Genomic DNA, 17,627 nt, shown 5'->3' with positions numbered 1-17,627 from the left:
GTTACATAGACTACCTGGTAATCATGGTTATAAATTGAGTTTTAAAGCAATGTTCAAGGTTCTTTCAGCGTTTGAGGGAGGAAGCACCACATAAGCTTGTCTCCGAAAATACATCACGTGCTTCGTCCGATCGTCCTGGCTCCGTAAAGGTAACATGGTGATCTGAGAAACCACAGGACCATAACGAGATAGTTTGGAGATCGGCGTCTGATTCCTCAGGAAAGGAGAATCGTTCGAGGTAATGACCTTCAGGACCGGTGTGTCGAGAGGGGAGATGAGCACGAAATGTCCGTCATCTGTTGATAGTCCGGTCGAAACAATTTCGTGAACCAGTTCTGTCTCAGACACGAAGATTACCACACGTTTGCTCATTCGTGAGGCTGCACGAACTTTGTCAGTACCGACTATGTTTCCTGTAGCGATAACGAGATCCTCGACGCTAACGTCGTCGGGTGGGACACAGACGAAGCCATGTTTTCTTGTTAATGCTTCAAATGAGGCATAACGGGAATACGAAGTCTTGTTTAGGAAGGGGGAGGAGGGGTGATTACTCTCGTGCAGTAATTAAATACGAGCCGAGACAGGTTTCCAAAGGAAATAAACACAGCTACAGTGAGGAAAAAACGATCAGTTTAAGGGCCGGGATGGGCCGCCAACTAAAAACTATCCACAAAGAAGCCATGGGATCTTTCTCTCTATCTCAGGGAAAAGTATGCGAGGAGAAAACAGGGGGGTGGGGAGGGAAGGCGAAGGGAAGAGATGAACCAAAGGGCAAACCACGAAATAACAAGGACAGATGGTCGGGGTGACGACGGCGCGAGGGAAGGCCGAAGCGCGAGGTCTAACGAAGATGGGAGGGTGGGAGCACAAATAACGATGTGTAGATGGAAACAAAGGAAAGGAGGTGAAAAAAACGATGCAAAAGGGGATGGGAAGGCGAAAAAACAGGGCAGATCACAGCTCACCAAGACCACACAGCCGCCATGGCACTCCACTCAACTCACAAACAGGAGAGAGAGAGAGAGAGAGAGAGAGAGAGAGAGAGAGAGAGTGAGAGAGAGAGAGAGAGAGAGAGAGAGAGAGAGAGAGAGAGAGAGAGAGAGAGAGATGCAGAGAGAGAGATGCAGAGAGAGAGATGCAGAGAGAGAGATGCAGAGAGAGAGATGCAGAGAGAGATGCAGAGAGAGAGATGCAGAGAGAGAGATGCAGAGAGATAGATGCAGAGAGATAGATGCAGAGATAGAGATAGAGATAGAGATAGAGATAGAGATAGAGATAGAGATAGAGATAGAGATAGAGATAGAGATAGAGAGAGAGAGTTGTCAGGATTGAAAGACATATTCCAGGTATTTGACCGGCTTGTTGTTGGCTTAATGGTTTGGGTGGTGGGCTTGGGATCCTAGGATCCTGAGTTCAAATCCCACTCCACTGTTGAATTAATACCAGGTGGGGTTGACTCTGCCTGTCATCTTTCTGAGGTCAGCAAAATAAGTGCCAGCTGCTGGTATCCTGTGTCAGAGTGGCAACTCGTCTGGGCTTGTGCCCAAGGAGAATGTTGAGGCAGCACAAATGCTCTGCACAGAGTATGATCCCGATGGATGGATGGATGGACCAGCTTGTGATTCCATCAAGGTCTTAACAGAGGGAAAGTGGCTGCAGCCTGCCTATCTGAAGGATGAGGGATGTCATGGTAAAGGGTGGAGACATCAGCAATGAGATAAAGAGTATTTTCCAGACTCGGAGAAATTGTTGAAGATACGACGTGGCTCAGAACACTCCCTTGGAGCACTTCAAGCTCGACTGAGTGATATGAGAGGATTACGTTGAGAGCCACATGTTGGCAATAAGAATAGAGGAAGTCTATTCCCCTCTCGTGTTCAGTTGTCTTACCCTTCCTCCCGCCCTTGGTTTACTGAAGCTTGTGGCGAGGCAGTTGTCCTGAAACAACATGCCTTTGCCTCATGGAAAGCAAACCCAACTGAGGGCAATCTCAGTTCTTTCCACAAAGCTCGGAACAAGTGTGTATCTACCCTCAGGAGAGCCAGAAAACAACATCTTTCTCATCTCAAGTCTGAACTCTCAAACCTCTCTCCCTCCTCAAAATCCTGGTGGCGTTTAATCAAATCTGTTTCTGGTGTATGTTCCCCCTCCATCCCCTCCCTTACCTCAAATGGCCGCACTGCTGATTCCACACGTGATAAAGCTGAATGTCTAAACTCGGTGTTTGCAGCTAAATCTTGTGTCCCAAACCCATCACTATCTCTACCCACTTTACCCAGTCGCACCCAACTGTCCCTGGACTCTGTATCCTTTTCTCCTGACAAGGTGGAGAGCTTGCTTTCAAACCTCGAGTCAGATTCTGCAACCGGTCCAGACGGCATCAGCCCACGTGTCCTCAAAGCCTGCTCTTCTGCTCTTGCTCACCCTCTCTCTGTTCTATTCACCCTCTCATTTTCCCAAGGTCATCTGCCATCTGCTTGGAAATCTGCTAACATCACTGCCCTGCATAAAAAGGTGCAAAAACAGATCCCTGTAACTATAGACCAATCAGCCTTCTCCCAATCATCAGCAAGGTTATGGAATCCATCATCGCTTCAGACATGAAATCCTTCCTCTTCTCCAATGGCTTGATTTCCAATCATCAATTTGGTTTCAGACCAGGTCACTTTACCCTAGATATGCTGCTACTGCTCTCCCATCAATGGATGGAGGTCCTCAATGCCAGACAGGAAATCCGAGCCGTATCCCTGGACATATCACGTGCTTTTGACACAGTCTGGCACCCTGCCCTACTCACCAAACTCTCTGCCCATGGTATTCAAGGCCATCTCCACTCATGGCTCGCAGACTTCCTCTCCTGTCGCAGTCAACGTGTGGCCCTAAATGGAGTTCTTTCATCCCCTCTTCCTGTGCAGGCTGGAGTTCCTCAAGGTAGCGTTCTGGGCCCTGTTCTTTTTCTGGTTTTCATCAATGATCTCTCGGACTCTCTGGAAAATCCTCTATTTCTCTTTGCCGATGACTCAACCCTCTGCCGTACCATCTGTCATCCCTCAGACCGGCAAGCAGCAGCTTCTTCGCTCACTGCAGATCTGGATAAAATCACAAACTGGTCCAACACGTGGAACATGTCTTTCAATCCAGACAAATCTCACACTCTCACTATGTCTCTTCGAAAGGACCGTTTACAAAACCCCCCATCCACTTTCTCAACAATCCTCTGGAAGAAGTCTTTTCTTTCAAGCTTCTGGGTCTCACGATCTGCCATGACCTTTCCTGGGAAAGTCACATTTCCAACCTTGCCTCAAAAGCCAGTCGCCGACTGGGAATCCTCCGTCGTGCAAAGTCCTTCCTCGGCCCTCTTGAGCTCCTGACCACTTACAAAGCTTTTGTCCGTAGCCTGATGGAGTACTGCTCTCCCCTCTGGGCTGGTGCTCCTGCCTCCCACCTTTCTCGACTTCACGCTGTCGAAACCAGGGCTTTTAAGATCATTGGCATCTCCCGCAATGAAGCTGAGTCTTTGGGCCTCTCACTCAATCACCGCAGGTTGGTCGGTGGTCTTTCTGTCTTCTACCGACTCCTCTCCACCCTTGCCCCCTCTGCTCTCTCTGCGATTTGTCCCAACCACATTTCCACAGGGCGCTCAAGGTCCGCCAACAACCCCCTTCTGGTAAAAGTACCAAAATCACGAATCACTGCTCATCTTCACTGTTTCATTCCTCTTTTTCCCGCCTTTGGAATAAACTTCCTCACTCTATTCTTTCCCATTCTTCCCTTCAGGCTTTCAAAACAGCTGTTCACCACCACCTCTTATCTTCCCCCATCCAAATCCTCGATCTTTTCTACCCCCGATAATCCACCCAAGCCCACTTCCTTCAATTCTCCTGCTTTCCTTCCTGAAAGTCCCTTTAATGTCCATCTTCCCCTCGCCATGTTCCCCGTCCCATCCCCATCCCTCTCCCTTCCACAGTTCACCTGTGTCTGTTCCCCAATGTTTTGTCCCTTCCACTCCCGCCCCTCTTGTCTCATGCCTCCTTGCTGTGAGTTGTGTGTTAGCTCTCATACGAGCCTCGACCAAGGTATACAAAAAAAAAAAAAAAAAAAAAAAAAAGTCAGTAAGCCATGTGTGGATTTGGTCTTGGAGGCGATAGGTTCAGAGTTTTCAGAGCACAGTGGGGTCCCAGACTCTCAAAAGCTCGATATATATGGAGAGGGCCTGATCACATGTGTGACATTGAGGGCCTCCACTATTATTGTGAGTCGAAGCAGCATGTTCAAGGTCAAGTGATTTGAGCTAAATCTAAATTGATGATCTGAGATAAGCCATTAGAGAAAGGAAGGATTTGACATCAACTGAGATGATGGATTCCATGACCTTGCTGATGATCGGAAGCATGTTGTAAAGGTGATTGTTTTTTTTAATCTTTTTTATGTAAAGCAATGATGTTGGCTGACTTCCAAGCAGATGGAAGATGACCGAAGGCAAATTAAAGTGTGAACAGAGCAGAAAGAGGATGTGCAAGTGCAGCAGAGCAGACATACACCAGATAAAGACTTAACAGGTTTTAGAGGAGGAAGACAAGTTTGAAAGTTCAACAATGCCGTTGGACCTATATTGTCTCGCTCTCGTAAGAGTGGACACAAACTTGTTGTGGGGTTTGTGGAATGATCTGAGATTGCCTTCAGTCAGGTTTGCCTTTCAGGAAAAGAAGTGAAGTTGTTTTAAAGCAACTGCCTCACCACAGGATTCAGTAAACTATGGGTGGGAAGAAGGGTGGATAACTAAAGCCAACAATGGATTGATCTGTGTATAAGAGAGAGAAAGCAGGTTTCTGTGGAAGAATTCCAAGGCTGAGTTAATATCATGGGCAGTAGATATAGGAGATCAGTCATGAAGTGAGATGCCTGCTTGCAGTCCCTGCCAATCTGCCTGAGTGAACTGCTAGACTGGCCAGCACTGATGCAACACTATGAGAATAGTCAGGGAGAGGTTGACTCACAAGCACATGATTAGATGAACCAAATGGAACATTGGAAGAGCAGTTGATACTTGTGAAGAAGTTTGTCATCACCAAGTCCAGAAGGGAGGATTTTCCATTGAGGGAAATCCAGGTCAGAAAGTTTACAGATTGAATCACTCAGTCCCATGGAGTCACAGAAGTCCTTTGCTGAAGTTCCATGACTGGTGAGAGAGGTACCAACACCTAATCAAGTTGCATGGTGACAATTGAAATCGCCACATATGAGGAAGAGAGCGTTGGGATGAGTGGTTATAAGTTTGTCCTTGTTGTCTGAGAGAGATGTAGATGGAGTCATCACTGTTTGGAGGCCATTACAACACGTATACAAACAAGAAATGGGAGTGGAGGGGAAGTCTCAATCAAAGGTACTCCTGGGGGTTGGGAGGTGTCAGATTAGTACATGCACAGTGAGAAATAGAGTTATTGATGTAAAGTGCAACTCTGCAACCAATACGGGGTTCAGACTTATGAAATTGGAGGAATAGACAATAGCCAGTTCGAGACACAAAGGAGTCACGACGTCCTGTGGGGGGGAGGATTCTGTTAAACAGATGATGTCTAGTTTATTAGCATTAGCCTGAATTGAGAGATCTGTCAGGGTGGATCGGAGGCCTCAGATGTTTGAGGTCAACACCGTTAGGGATAGGGGAGGAGGCGTTGTTGTTATGGTGCAGCAATGTGTGAAAGGAGACAGGAGATGGGGCTGGGTGGGGGGAAGGTGGGAAGGTGGGAGGGGGGGTGGGAGGTGGCAGGGCATGTGTGGAAGCTGGGAGGGGGCGTGGTGGGGGAAGCAAGGATGATGCAGGATGAGGGTAAGCTGAGACGGGGATGGATGAGATGGGTGGAAGAGGAAGATGAGAGCAGACAGCGTGAGGGACAAGCTTTGTGGGGATGGGGTGATGGGGAAGCTTTGAGGAGGTAGGTGTGGGGATGCAGAAATAGGGAACATGAAGTGGAGGGGTGCTGAAGAGGGGGTACACATAGAAGGCGTGGAGTTGGAAGGATGCGGGCATGAGCAGATGTGGGGGAGGGTACTGACTTGGAGGGGTTTCACAAAGTTAAAAGACGTGAACGGGAAAGATTGTCATGAGCAGACGACCTCTGCAAACTGGACTTCAAGATTCCCAATCTGGATATAGACATCATCAATGACAGACATCATTGGATGGGTGAAAAGAATGCTTGTCGAAGGCACGGAAGTAAATGGTGCTGTAGGTTTGGGACGAGATTAATTGGACCAGGCATTTACTGAAGGTGTGAGACATACTTGGAAATAATGTTGGTGAAGAAGAAGAGGATTCGATCATGATGAAGAAGAACACATGTCATGACCTGATGAAGAAATAAGGAAAGTGAAGCATTTTAAAATGTATTTAAAAGCTTTTAAAGGAAGAATTTCTTTCAATGAAGATTCAGTGTGGAGATGTTGAGAAAAGGAAGGGATAAGAATGAAGTACAGAAAGTACAGGCAGATTGAGTTCATGTTTTGGAGTGAATAAAAATACTGTTTTTTAAAACTGTACAGCGAAAAGTGTGAAAGTTAAATCACGCTAAAGATAAGTACTTAAAAGAAGCCACGGAATTATCAGGCTTGATAGTGGCTTCAACAAAGAGGAATGGCCCAATGACTCATCCATGCATTCGGCCACACAACAAGGTAACCTTTGGGCTACCACACTCAAGTTCTCAGACCACAAGGGGCGGCTCAGAGCCCAAAATCCTGACATTATGTCTGTTAAACATGATGTCATATGTCTCAGGAGATACCAGGAAACCCAAAACGATCAATATAACTTTGAGGAATGTTCTCTCACATGCAGCAAACTACATCGTTATATCCCAATGAATTATTTTGTATAATGGTTTGAATTTGGAACGGTAATTTGTGGACATTTCCACAATATTTGCATACAAAACTAGATATCAGCGATCACAAAGTGCTCACCAAGGGGAACCCCGATGGCCGCGATGCAATGATGGGCATATGTTTTTTGAACTGCCATATGACCTTGGCCTTCAACATTTAGGGAAAGAGTGTAAATTGAGAAAATGTGTCCCCATCTACAATCTATTCCGAAAACTCAACATCATGAAAATCAGAAGAAAATGATTCAAGTTGTGAAAAAAAGTTTTTGGTTAATTAGGTCAATCTGAAAAAAGTAGGTCAGGCACACAAATCAAACAAACAGTCTTTGGGATTCCACATTGGCAAAATCGAGCAATGACAAAAAAGCGTTTTTTTTTTCAGACCTCCATTTGACCTGGACCGCATTTTTTTTTCAGATCACCATTTGACTTTGACCTTTAACTTCGAGGGATATGATGTAAATCAAGTGTAAATACGCCTTATTCTAGGCTATCCAGAGAGTGCAATTTCATTCCAATCAGGCAAATGTTAGTCGAGTTATGGTGAAAAATTGTTAAATTGTCTATAATTAGACCATGACCTTAAAAATGTCAAGGTTAAAAAAAAGTCAACCCTGCATACTTTTTCTTCCCATTATTTATGCAAAGTTTCATTCCAAAAGTCCTTGGACATTGGCAGAAAAAGGGAGAAAAACCTAAACGTTTTTTTAGTACTTCTAGGGGTGTAAGACCCTGACCTTTAACCCGGAGGAGTATGATGTAAATTAAACATAAATGTACCTTGTTCTAGGCTATCTACGGAGTGCAATTTTGTTCCGATTAGACAAACTTTAGTCGAGTTATGGTGGAAAATGTGTAAATGACTATAATTAGGTCATGACCTTAAAAATAAGTCAAAGTCAAAAAAATCAACCCCGCATACTTTGTATTCCCATTATTATTGCAGAATTTAATTCCGAAAGTCCCAGCCAGCTCCGAGATACAGCCGGTCAGAAAAGGAAGGAAAAAAAACCCCTAAAATGGTGGTTTCATACTCCTTGGGGTCGAAGAAACTCTGAGGTACCATTAAAAATTGGCGGTACTAATATTAGAAACAAACCCTTCCACAGCTCTTAGCCTCTCCTGTCCCATTGGTGGAGGCTGAATGAAATAATGGTCACTTTGTACCTCTTCCTTCTTAAAAGAAAATGGTATTCATGGGTGTAAAATGAACATCATTTTTCTTTCTCCCTCTTATCCATTTCCATGAACTAACATACCTGTGGCTGGAAATTGTATTTGCCTTCCAACAAGTATTTCTGCAGATTAAAATCAGTCTTTTGGAGTTGGAGTGAAGCAACAGCATGGCCAGCAAGGGGAGAGAAAGTGCCAGACATTGATGTGGGATAGGACCTCTGAGAGCACAGCTTCCACCCAAATATGTCAGCATCTGTAAGATACAAAATAAAATTTATATAGCATTGTTCCCATTAAAATCTAAATAAGCATTATAATAGACATTTTATTCTACTTAGGCAGGTGAATTAAAACCACCATAAACACCCGTTCTTACATTCACTGCTGGTGCAATACTGCTGGCCCGCTGCATTGCGTTTGGCTCTTGTATCTATGATTGGCTTTCTTTCATCTCCACTCACCATATAAAACTTGGAACTGTAAACGAGGCAATATATTATTAGGAATCTGCTCCAAATAAACGTTTATTATCATTAATATATTATGGTTTTATGAGATGATTTTGTAAAATTACCACCACCTGGAAACCATTTTTTTATTGTTCCTTATGAGGAAACTCAACATAGTAGGAAGCCATTATGCCCATCAAAGCCTGCACTAGTATTGTCAACTTATGGTTGTTTGTCCATGTTCTATCCTTTTAAGTGCTGAGGATCAAGCAAGGAAGCACATATACCATTTTTAAAGTCTCTGGTAGGACTCGGCCAGGGTTCTAACAATCGGCCTTCCGTACCTATAACGCCACTGAGTCTGGTTAAGCAATAAAAAAAGATGAATGTCAAATGAAAAAAGTAATAAATCAACCTGACTTTGAAGACTTCTATCTGCTTCTCTGGGGTGTTAAGGAAAAGTTTGAAGTCGCTTCTGTTCTTCATTTGCAAACCACCTTCAATGTTAAAACTTGTTTGTGTTGTGCCCACCCACTCTAAGGCTGCCCTGCCAATCTCCCCTTCCACTCCCATTCGAGCTGACACTTGGACCTGAGCTCTGCAAAAACAAACACATATCACATGGTCTGAAAACAGGTAAAGAATAAGTAAACAATCCAGTCGAATTATGAATCACGAAAAATGATTTTTTTAATCTTTTTTTTTTGCAATTTAGCAGGTGATCAGTTTAGCAGTTGACACTGTAATTTGCAATGAGTTTCTGTGGGTTTCACAGACTTCTGAAATTCTGTGGGTTTCACAGACTGCAATCGACCCAGAAGTTGGATTTTAACTTTAATAATCGTATTTCCAAGGTGCAGCTCAGAAACCTTGTTAACTGTGTAATGGGGGTCGACACAGGCTGTGTAACAAGCACTCCCTGTTGGTCAGGACCTCTACAGCAAGTGCTGGTGTGCCATGTATGTTCAGGTCACCATGCAAGTTCAGATGTGTCCTTTGGATATTATCCCTCATGGGACAGAATTGGCAGCTCAACCTTTGGGGGTAAATCCATCCCACGCTGAGCACAGCTCTTACATGGTTGAAGTATTGTTCGATGGTCCAAGACCAAAGGTCTCTTACCCCACCTCATAGACTCTCCTTTCCAAACTCACTCCAAAACCACCCCCACCCCCCCCCCCAAAAAACAAACAAATAAATAAATAAAATAAAGTAGTTACGTTGTTGCTTTGTTTCTTTTCTTGTGATTGATTGTTTGTCTTCTTTGTTGTACTTTTAAATTTATTTCCACTCTGCTCTTTCTCCTAGCTTTCTTGACATAGTCCTCAGCCATGAGGAGAATTTTGTACTTCCTTTCTTGGTTTATGTATTTTCTACATTTGTGTTGCCCCTTCCCTCCTCAATGAATGAAAAAAAATATTCCTTGGTACCATGATGAGCACAGCTTTGGCAAGTCTGTGCCACAACTGTTTGAGGTTTAAGTTATTCAGTTATTCTGCTGTCCCAAACAACAAGATTTTCAGTAAGAAAGTTTTGTTTGGTGTTTGGTGAGTCAAGGCTTAATACTAATTCTACCTGATCTCTTTGAACTGTGGCTTTGACTTGTATTTACAGGTATCTGGAAGATTTGCCTAGTTCTGGCAAAGATAAATTACTGCTCAGTCAGCTTGGTTATTGACTTATTCACAGTTGAGGCTCTCTCAGAACCACCATAAACACCCGTTCTTACACCCTTGATTGAGTCATAACTTTTTTCCTCTAATCTTAAGGCAATAGTGACTGCAATGTCAAAGTTTGACTGAGATGCTATGCCAACATATGGGGCCCAATATGACTTGCCCAGTACAGACTCGAAACTTGAACCCACCATATAAGTTTGCCTAAAAATAGAAGGGTGACACGGTTTTTCATATTTACAATAGGATCATGGTTGAGGTTGAGGGAGTAATTTTTTTTTAATGCTGGACAACCAAAAGCTTGTGACAATGAGACCGCCAAATTATTGGGTGTATTTTGAAGTAATGCAAGCTATGCGGTCATAAGGGACATTTGAAGAAGTGCTGCACCACTCAGGCACAGTGTAATCTTGTCATACAGAATGGCACACATTCAGCTCCTGCCCACAGAGCTTCATGACAAGATGCATCCGTCTGCAGGTTGGAGCAGTGGTGTTGTGGCTGTAAATGAGAATGTGGATACTTCTCTGTCTCCAACTCCCCCCCCCCCCCTTTCCTCTCCTCTCCACAGAAGAATGAGGAGTTGGAAAAATGGGAAGAGGAGGGGGATAATGTGGTGATCAATGAGGCAGAGCCCCGATCCCCCAAATAGATGTTTTTGGATCAAGAACCTCTAGCAATATGACCCTCTAGTGTGCAACAAGTAAAGTATAAATTTACATGTATTCCATGGACATTAGGAGATAGGAGATAATGGATGGACAAAGATAGCATAGGTCATAGGAGATGTGAAACTGGGATCCCGACACCATGAGCGAGGTTCTCTGATCAGAATGAAAAACAGGCCAACAATAAATAGTGTTGGTGTTGACCTTTCTTCGACAGTGATCAACTTTTTCAATGAGCCACAAACCCTTTGAAATGTCTCATTTTTTATTATTACAGATTCCCGTGTGTTCCAAATGTCACCAATCTATCAGCATTGTAAATATTTGTGGAAAAAAAGAATGAGCGACATATACAGAAAGTTTCGTAGGTACTTTTAAAAAGAATAATGATTTCAAAAGGAAAGTTCCTTCAAAAATATTATTGTATACAAGTTTAGCCACAGTATTGATAAATAAATGTTTCATAATCCACTCCACAGAAACATAGACAAAAGAGAGCCTCCAAAAAAGTGATTCAAATCTTACGTGGGTCGAATGTGTCCTTGAATGAAATACTTTGAAAAACTTTTCAAATCAGCATTTCCTTGTAATGTCGCATCCAAAAAGGAGGAGGCATTTACAGAAAGTCGCAGTGGTAGTCCAGTTATAGTAGGAAACACCACGTCTTCAGCTAACAGGAGGTTGCTTTTTTTTAACTCCACAACCTCACCCTAGAGGACGTAAGTGGAAAAATGATGAAGTTAACTGCATTATTATTTGATAGTGGATATACAAATTTTTTCAAGATGGAGTGGGTCATATTGTAAACAAAAGGAAGAAAGAGTAAGCCCACCTTGAGAAACTTGATTGCTGTGTCAGCTAAATCCAACGAGTAGTATTTGGCGAGTTGAGACCAGTTCTGACATTCAAAGTATGAAAGTTCATTCCCAAAGATTTTCAAGCCCAATGAACAAGATAATAATTCCTTTTCCCCCATTGTCTTCGACCCCTGTTCAAATGGTAAAATAATCATCAACAAAATCAAAATCATTTTCATGGTTGATTAAAAGAAAACATAAATTGTGTAAAGTACACTAATGAGCAAACAGGAATCAATTTTCCAAAATTATTCTCTATTCTAAATTTCAAATGTATTTCAGACAATGTTTTTAAATTGTATTCATTACGTTTGTTAAAATAATGTCGAACACCACTTACTTTCAGATGGGGCTGATCCAACTTGTTATCAAAACGGGAATACGTTGCATCGTGTTTGACAGTTACCACAGGCTGGGTTGATGAAACAATGTAGTTTCTACTTGAATTCCTGAGAAATACTTCATTCCAGCTTGTTAAACAGCTATGCTTTACTTTTCCATTCTCAGTGAAATGGGGGAAAAAATTCCTATTCGTCCTTGGATGTACGCACGATTTTTTCTGCTGCTGTAGGTTGTCCCCACGTACTCTCTTCTGGGTTTTCTCTTTATTTTGTGGAAAATATTTTTCCAACATAGTTTCCAGGTTTTCAACATGCCCTCCAAGCTGTAAAAGTGCATGACAAAAGAACAACGATTCTAAGCAACTAGCTAATAATTTTCACTTCAAAAACCACTTTCACTTCAAAACCTCTTGTAATTTCCTCATTAATCATCCAACAATGAGCATTTCATGTCTGATGCAATAAACAAGTAATTTACTTAACAAGCTGAAACTGAAACCTGCAATTTTTACCAGTTTTCCATTGAAAAATCCCTTAACCCAATGCCAACAGAACATCTAACATCCAGCATTCAAAATTCAAAATATTTTAACCTCCAATATTAGTGTCTAAGTCACAAGGCAGGAATAATTGATCTCACAAAGATGAGAATTTATTTGCAAAACACAGACTGACAAGAATTTGCTGCCAAGTCTGTTTTCTCAAGCTTGTTAGTGGAGAATGAAGAAAAAGGAAGAAAACAATTCAATAAATATTGTCGCGTCTGAGTATCCGTCAATATGGAATTCCTCAGAGCTGGGACCTTTCGCCCCGAGAGATGGTCAAAGCAGCCTTTTTAAATGCACTGTGTTCAGTATTACTCTATTTACTGTAACCCAAGGTCACCCAAATGGGCCAAAATGACAACAAACACAAACAGAAAGCAGGTTTTTTAAATTTTATTTTGGAGACCTTGTCGAGGCTCGTATGAGAGCGAACACAAAACGCACAGATAAGGGGGCATGAGACAATAAGGGTGGGAGTGGGAAGGACAAAACAGTGAGGAACAGAAACTTTAGATCTGTCAAAGGAAGAGGGATGGGGCGGGGAACACGGGGTATGCAAGATGGACATCACAGGGAGTTTCAGGAAGGAAAAGCAAGGAATTTGACGGAGGTGGGTTTGGGGTGGATTAACGGGAGCATAAAAGATTTAGGATTTGTATCGGGGATGATAAGAGATGGTGGTGAACAGCTGTTTTGAAGGTCTGGAGGGAAGAATGGGATTGAACAGAGTGAGGGAGTTTATTCCAAAGGCAAGGAAAAAGAGAAGTGAAAGAGTGAAGGTGAGCAGTCATTCGTGATTTTGGTAGTTTTACCAGAAGGGGGTTGCTGGCGGACCTTAAGCGACCTGGGGAAATATGATGGGGACAAATCACAGACACAGCAGGGGGGCGAGACCAGAGAGGAGACGGTCGAAGATAGAAAGACCACCGACCTGCCTGCGGTGAGAGAGTGAGAGGCCCAAAGACTCAGCTGCATCGTGGGAGACGCCAATGATCTGAAATGCCTTGGTTTCCACAGCGTGAAGCCGAGAAAGGTGGGAGGCAGGAGCACCAGCCCGGAGGGGAGAGCAGTACTCCATCAGGCTGTGGAAGAAGGCTTTGTATGTGGTCAGGAGCTCAGATGACCGAGGAAGGACTTTGCATGATGGAGGATTCCAAGTTGGCAACTGGCTTTGGAGGCCAGGTTGGAAATGTGCCTTTCCCAGGAAAGATCATGGCATATAGTGAGACACAGAAGCTTGAAAGAAAGGACTTCTTCCAGAGGATTGTTGAGAAAGTGGATGGCGGGGGGGGGGGGTTGAAACGGTCCTTTCGGAGAGACAAAGTGAGAGTGTGAGATTTGTCCGGATTGAAACACATGTTCCACGTGTTGGACCAGTTTGTGATTTTACCTGGAACTGCAGTGAACGAAGAATCTGCTACTTGCCAGTCTGAGGGATGACAGATGGTACAGCAGGGGGTGGAGTCATCAGCAAAGAGAAAAAGAGGATTTTCCAGACAGTCGGAGAGATCATTGATGAAAACCAGAAAACAAACAAGGTCCAAAACACTGCCTTGAGAAACTCCAGCATGGACAGGAAGAGGATATGAAAGAACTCCATTTAGGGCCACACGTTGATTGCGACAGGAGAGGAAGTCTGCGAGCCATGAGTGGAGATGGCCTTGGATACCGCAGGGAGAGAGTTTGGTGAGCAGGGCAGGGTGCCAGACCATGTCAAAAGCACATGATATATAGGGATATGGCACTGATTTTACGTCCGGCATTGAGGACCTCCATCCATTTTTGGGACAGCAGAAGCAGCATATCCAGAGTAGAGTGACCTGGTCTGAAACCAAATTGATGATTGGAAATCAAGCCATTGGAAAATTGGAAGGATTTAATGTCTGAAGCGATGATGGATTCCATAACCTTGCTGATGATTGGAAGAAAGCTGATTGGACTGTAGTTGCAGGGATCTGTTTTTGCACATTTTTTATACCGGGCCGTAATGTTTGCTGATTTCCAAGCAGATGGCAGATGACCTTGAGCAAATGAGAAGGTGAATAGAACAGACAGAGCGAGAGCAAGAGCAGAGGAGCAGGTTTTTAGGACACATGGGCTGATGCCGTCTGGACCGGTTGCAGAATCTGAATCGAGGTTTGACAGCAAGCTCTCCACATTGTCAGGAGAAAAGGACACAGAGTCCAGGTGCAGTTGTGTGTGACTGGGTAAGGTGGGTACAGAAAACGATGGGTTTTGGAAACAAGATTTCGATGCAAACACCGAGTTTAGGCATTCAGCCTTTTCACGTGCGGTATCAGCAGTGCTGCCATTTGAGGAAAGGGAGGGGATGGAGGGGGAACATACACCAGAAACAGATTTGATTCGATGCCACCAGGATTTGGAGAAGGGAGAGAGAGGTCTGAAAGTTCAGACTTGAGCTGAGAAAGATGTTGTTTTCTGGCTCTCCTGAGGGTAGATACACATTTGTTCCGAGCTTTGTGGAAGGATCTGAGATTACCCTCAGTTGGGTTTGCTTTCCATGAGGCAAAGCCAAGTTGTTTCAGGACAATTGCCTCGCCACAAGCTTCAGTGAACCAGGGGCGGGAGGAGGGGTAGGACTACTGAAGACCAGAGGGGATAAATCTGTGCATGAGGGAGAGCAAGTTTCTTTCAAAAGAATTCCCAGGATGAGTTGATGTTGGAGAAAGTAGCGATGGGAGACCAGTCTAGAAGTTTGATGATGCTTGGAGACCCTGCCAGTCGGCTTGAGTGAAATGCCAAACTCGATGGCACTGAGGTGGTTCTCTGATAAGCCAGATAGATGTCCACTTTGACAAGCACATGGTCAGAAGAACTGATTGGAGCGGATGAAGAACAGTAGATATTTTCAGGAAAATTTGTCAAAATCAGATCCAGAAGAGATTGAGTCCCATTGGTTGAGATCCGGGTCATGAAATTTATTGATTGTGTCAGTCCCAATGAGTCACAGAAAGCTTTTGCTGAAGTGCCATGGCAGGTGAGAGAGGTACCCACACCTAGCCAGCTGGCATGATGACAAGTGAAGTCACCACATATGAGGAAGAGAGAGTTCGGATGAGAGGATAGAAGTTGGTCCATGTTTTCGGATCGTGGGGTGTAAATGGAGTCATCACTTTGATGGGCGGTACAGTGCACATATAAACATGAGGTGAGAGTGGAGGGGAAGCCATAGCCAGAGGTATTCCTGGGGGTGTGGGGGAGTTAGGGCAGTGTATCGAGAGTGAGGAATGGAGTCTTTGATGAAGAGAGCAACTCCTCCACCAAAACGAGGCTCAGGTCTGTCATACCAGAGGAGGGAGTAACTCGCGAGAGATACTTGGGAGTCAGAGACCGGACGTCGTGAGGGAGGAAAGTTTCTGTTGGGCAGATTAAGTCTGGTTTGTCAATGGCAGCCTGTGTGGAAAGATCTGTTTGAGGTTTGAGTGAAGGCCCCAGATATTTGAGGTCCACACTGTTCATGAAGAGGGAGTGGAGGAGGATTTGGGTGCAGGGGATGTGAGGGGAGGGAGAGGGGAAGACAAGGGAGGAAGGGGGCGGTAAGGAGAGTTGCTGAAAGAGTGTGGGGGATTAGTAGCTGGGGAAGGGGGCTGGATGAGGAGAAAAGGCTCTGTGGTGCTGGGGGAGAGGGGGGCAAGAGAGGGGGCAGAAGGCAGTTGAGGGTTTGAGGAGGTGGAGTGATGAGATGGAGGTGAGAGGGCAGTGGAAGGAGGCAGCTTTGTGGATGAGAGGGTGAGGCAACTTTGAGAAGGGTGAGTGAGGGGGATGAATGGTGGGAGAAGGGTGAGTGGGGAGAGTTCAGAGAGAAGGGTGAGGGGGGAGTTTTTGAGAAAGGTGAGAGGGAGGCTTGGAAGGGAAACAGTGTGATGGTTGCTTTGAGAGGGAGGGGTGAGAGGGGTGAGTTGGCACTGATGTTGGAAAAATGGAATGGTTGATGGAAAGCAAACACTCATCACAAACTGTTTTTTTTTAATTTTTAGGTCAGAGATGCGATTAAAGACATTTCTTGATTGATGCAATAAAGGTGAATTAAGAGAATGGAAAGAAGAAACGTTGTGACACAGTGACAGTTGGATTTTTATGCAAGGTATGAAGGAAAGGTCGAATTGAGAGCAGTCTGTTGAAATCGAAGAAGAGTTGTTAAGTATGATACAGTAATGAGGTCCACACATGTGAAAGAGGAAGATGAAGCATTATAAGACATCGTTTTTATTATTATTATTATTACGAGTACGTGCCCGTAAAAAAAAAAAAAAAAAAAATTCATAAATAAATACTCCAACCGCGAGCAAGAAACAACAACCACACAGGCCGTTTCCTCGCTCTCGCGTGCCCATACGTGTGTGGCGCGGAAGTTCGCATATCACAGTTACGATGATTCGCAATTTAGGTTTTAATGGCCAATTATTCAATTAGCGCCAACGTGTTTTGCCTTTTCGCAATGTCATCGCAAGGAAAAACAAAAAGAGAAGAGAAGAGAGATAAAAAAAATTACTTCCTGGTTCGGAGCACACCAGCTCACTCTGATGTTACCGAAATTTATGCACCGTGTAATATGAAAACGATCATAACTTGCAGTATGAAAACGATCATAACTTGCGGCATTGTGTTTATCTATAAATGCGCATAAGAAATCGAGAAATTATTAGAATACACGAAGTCATCACTATCCGGAAGTCCGTACGTTGTAACCCGTAATGGCGAACGCGGCTGAGCTTCCCTTCCCCATCGGCCACGCCCACGCAACAACGTGTCTTGTCATTGGTTTGGTAAATAAATGGCCATAACTTGGGAAGCACTTGTCCGATTAATATCAAACCTTGAAAAGGCACATCCTCAGGGCCCCAGCAATATATCTGGCAAGTTTCAATTAGATCGGACCAGCGGTTGTCGAGAAACAGCGGTCAGACACACACACACACACACACACACACACACACACACACACACACACACTGCTGGAATTATAGATAGATTATTGTTATTATTGTTTGAGGGAGTTTTCATCAGATT

General features: G+C 44.0%; 1 protein-coding gene across 1 annotated transcript in view; it reads right to left on the bottom strand.

Moving 5' to 3' along the window:
• Nucleotides 1-17,627, bottom strand: part of LOC147024108 (protein APOLTP-like) — a 95,592-nt gene that overhangs the window by 19,834 nt on the left and 58,131 nt on the right. The window contains exons 10-15 of the mRNA XM_085883691.1: nt 12,051-12,374; nt 11,686-11,841; nt 11,379-11,563; nt 8,925-9,107; nt 8,437-8,537; nt 8,144-8,313 (exon numbers count right to left, since the gene is read on the bottom strand). Of these exons, the coding sequence (XP_085739817.1) occupies nt 8,144-8,313; nt 8,437-8,537; nt 8,925-9,107; nt 11,379-11,563; nt 11,686-11,841; nt 12,051-12,374 (1,119 nt within the window). The remainder of the gene's footprint in view (nt 1-8,143; nt 8,314-8,436; nt 8,538-8,924; nt 9,108-11,378; nt 11,564-11,685; nt 11,842-12,050; nt 12,375-17,627) is intronic.

This window comes from Eptatretus burgeri, chromosome 6 (assembly GCF_056783735.1).
Source record: "Eptatretus burgeri isolate ZD-2024b chromosome 6, Ebu_testis_v1, whole genome shotgun sequence".
NCBI classification, from domain to species: domain Eukaryota; kingdom Metazoa; phylum Chordata; class Myxini; order Myxiniformes; family Myxinidae; genus Eptatretus; species Eptatretus burgeri.
This window is presented reverse-complemented; position numbering and strand designations above follow the sequence as displayed.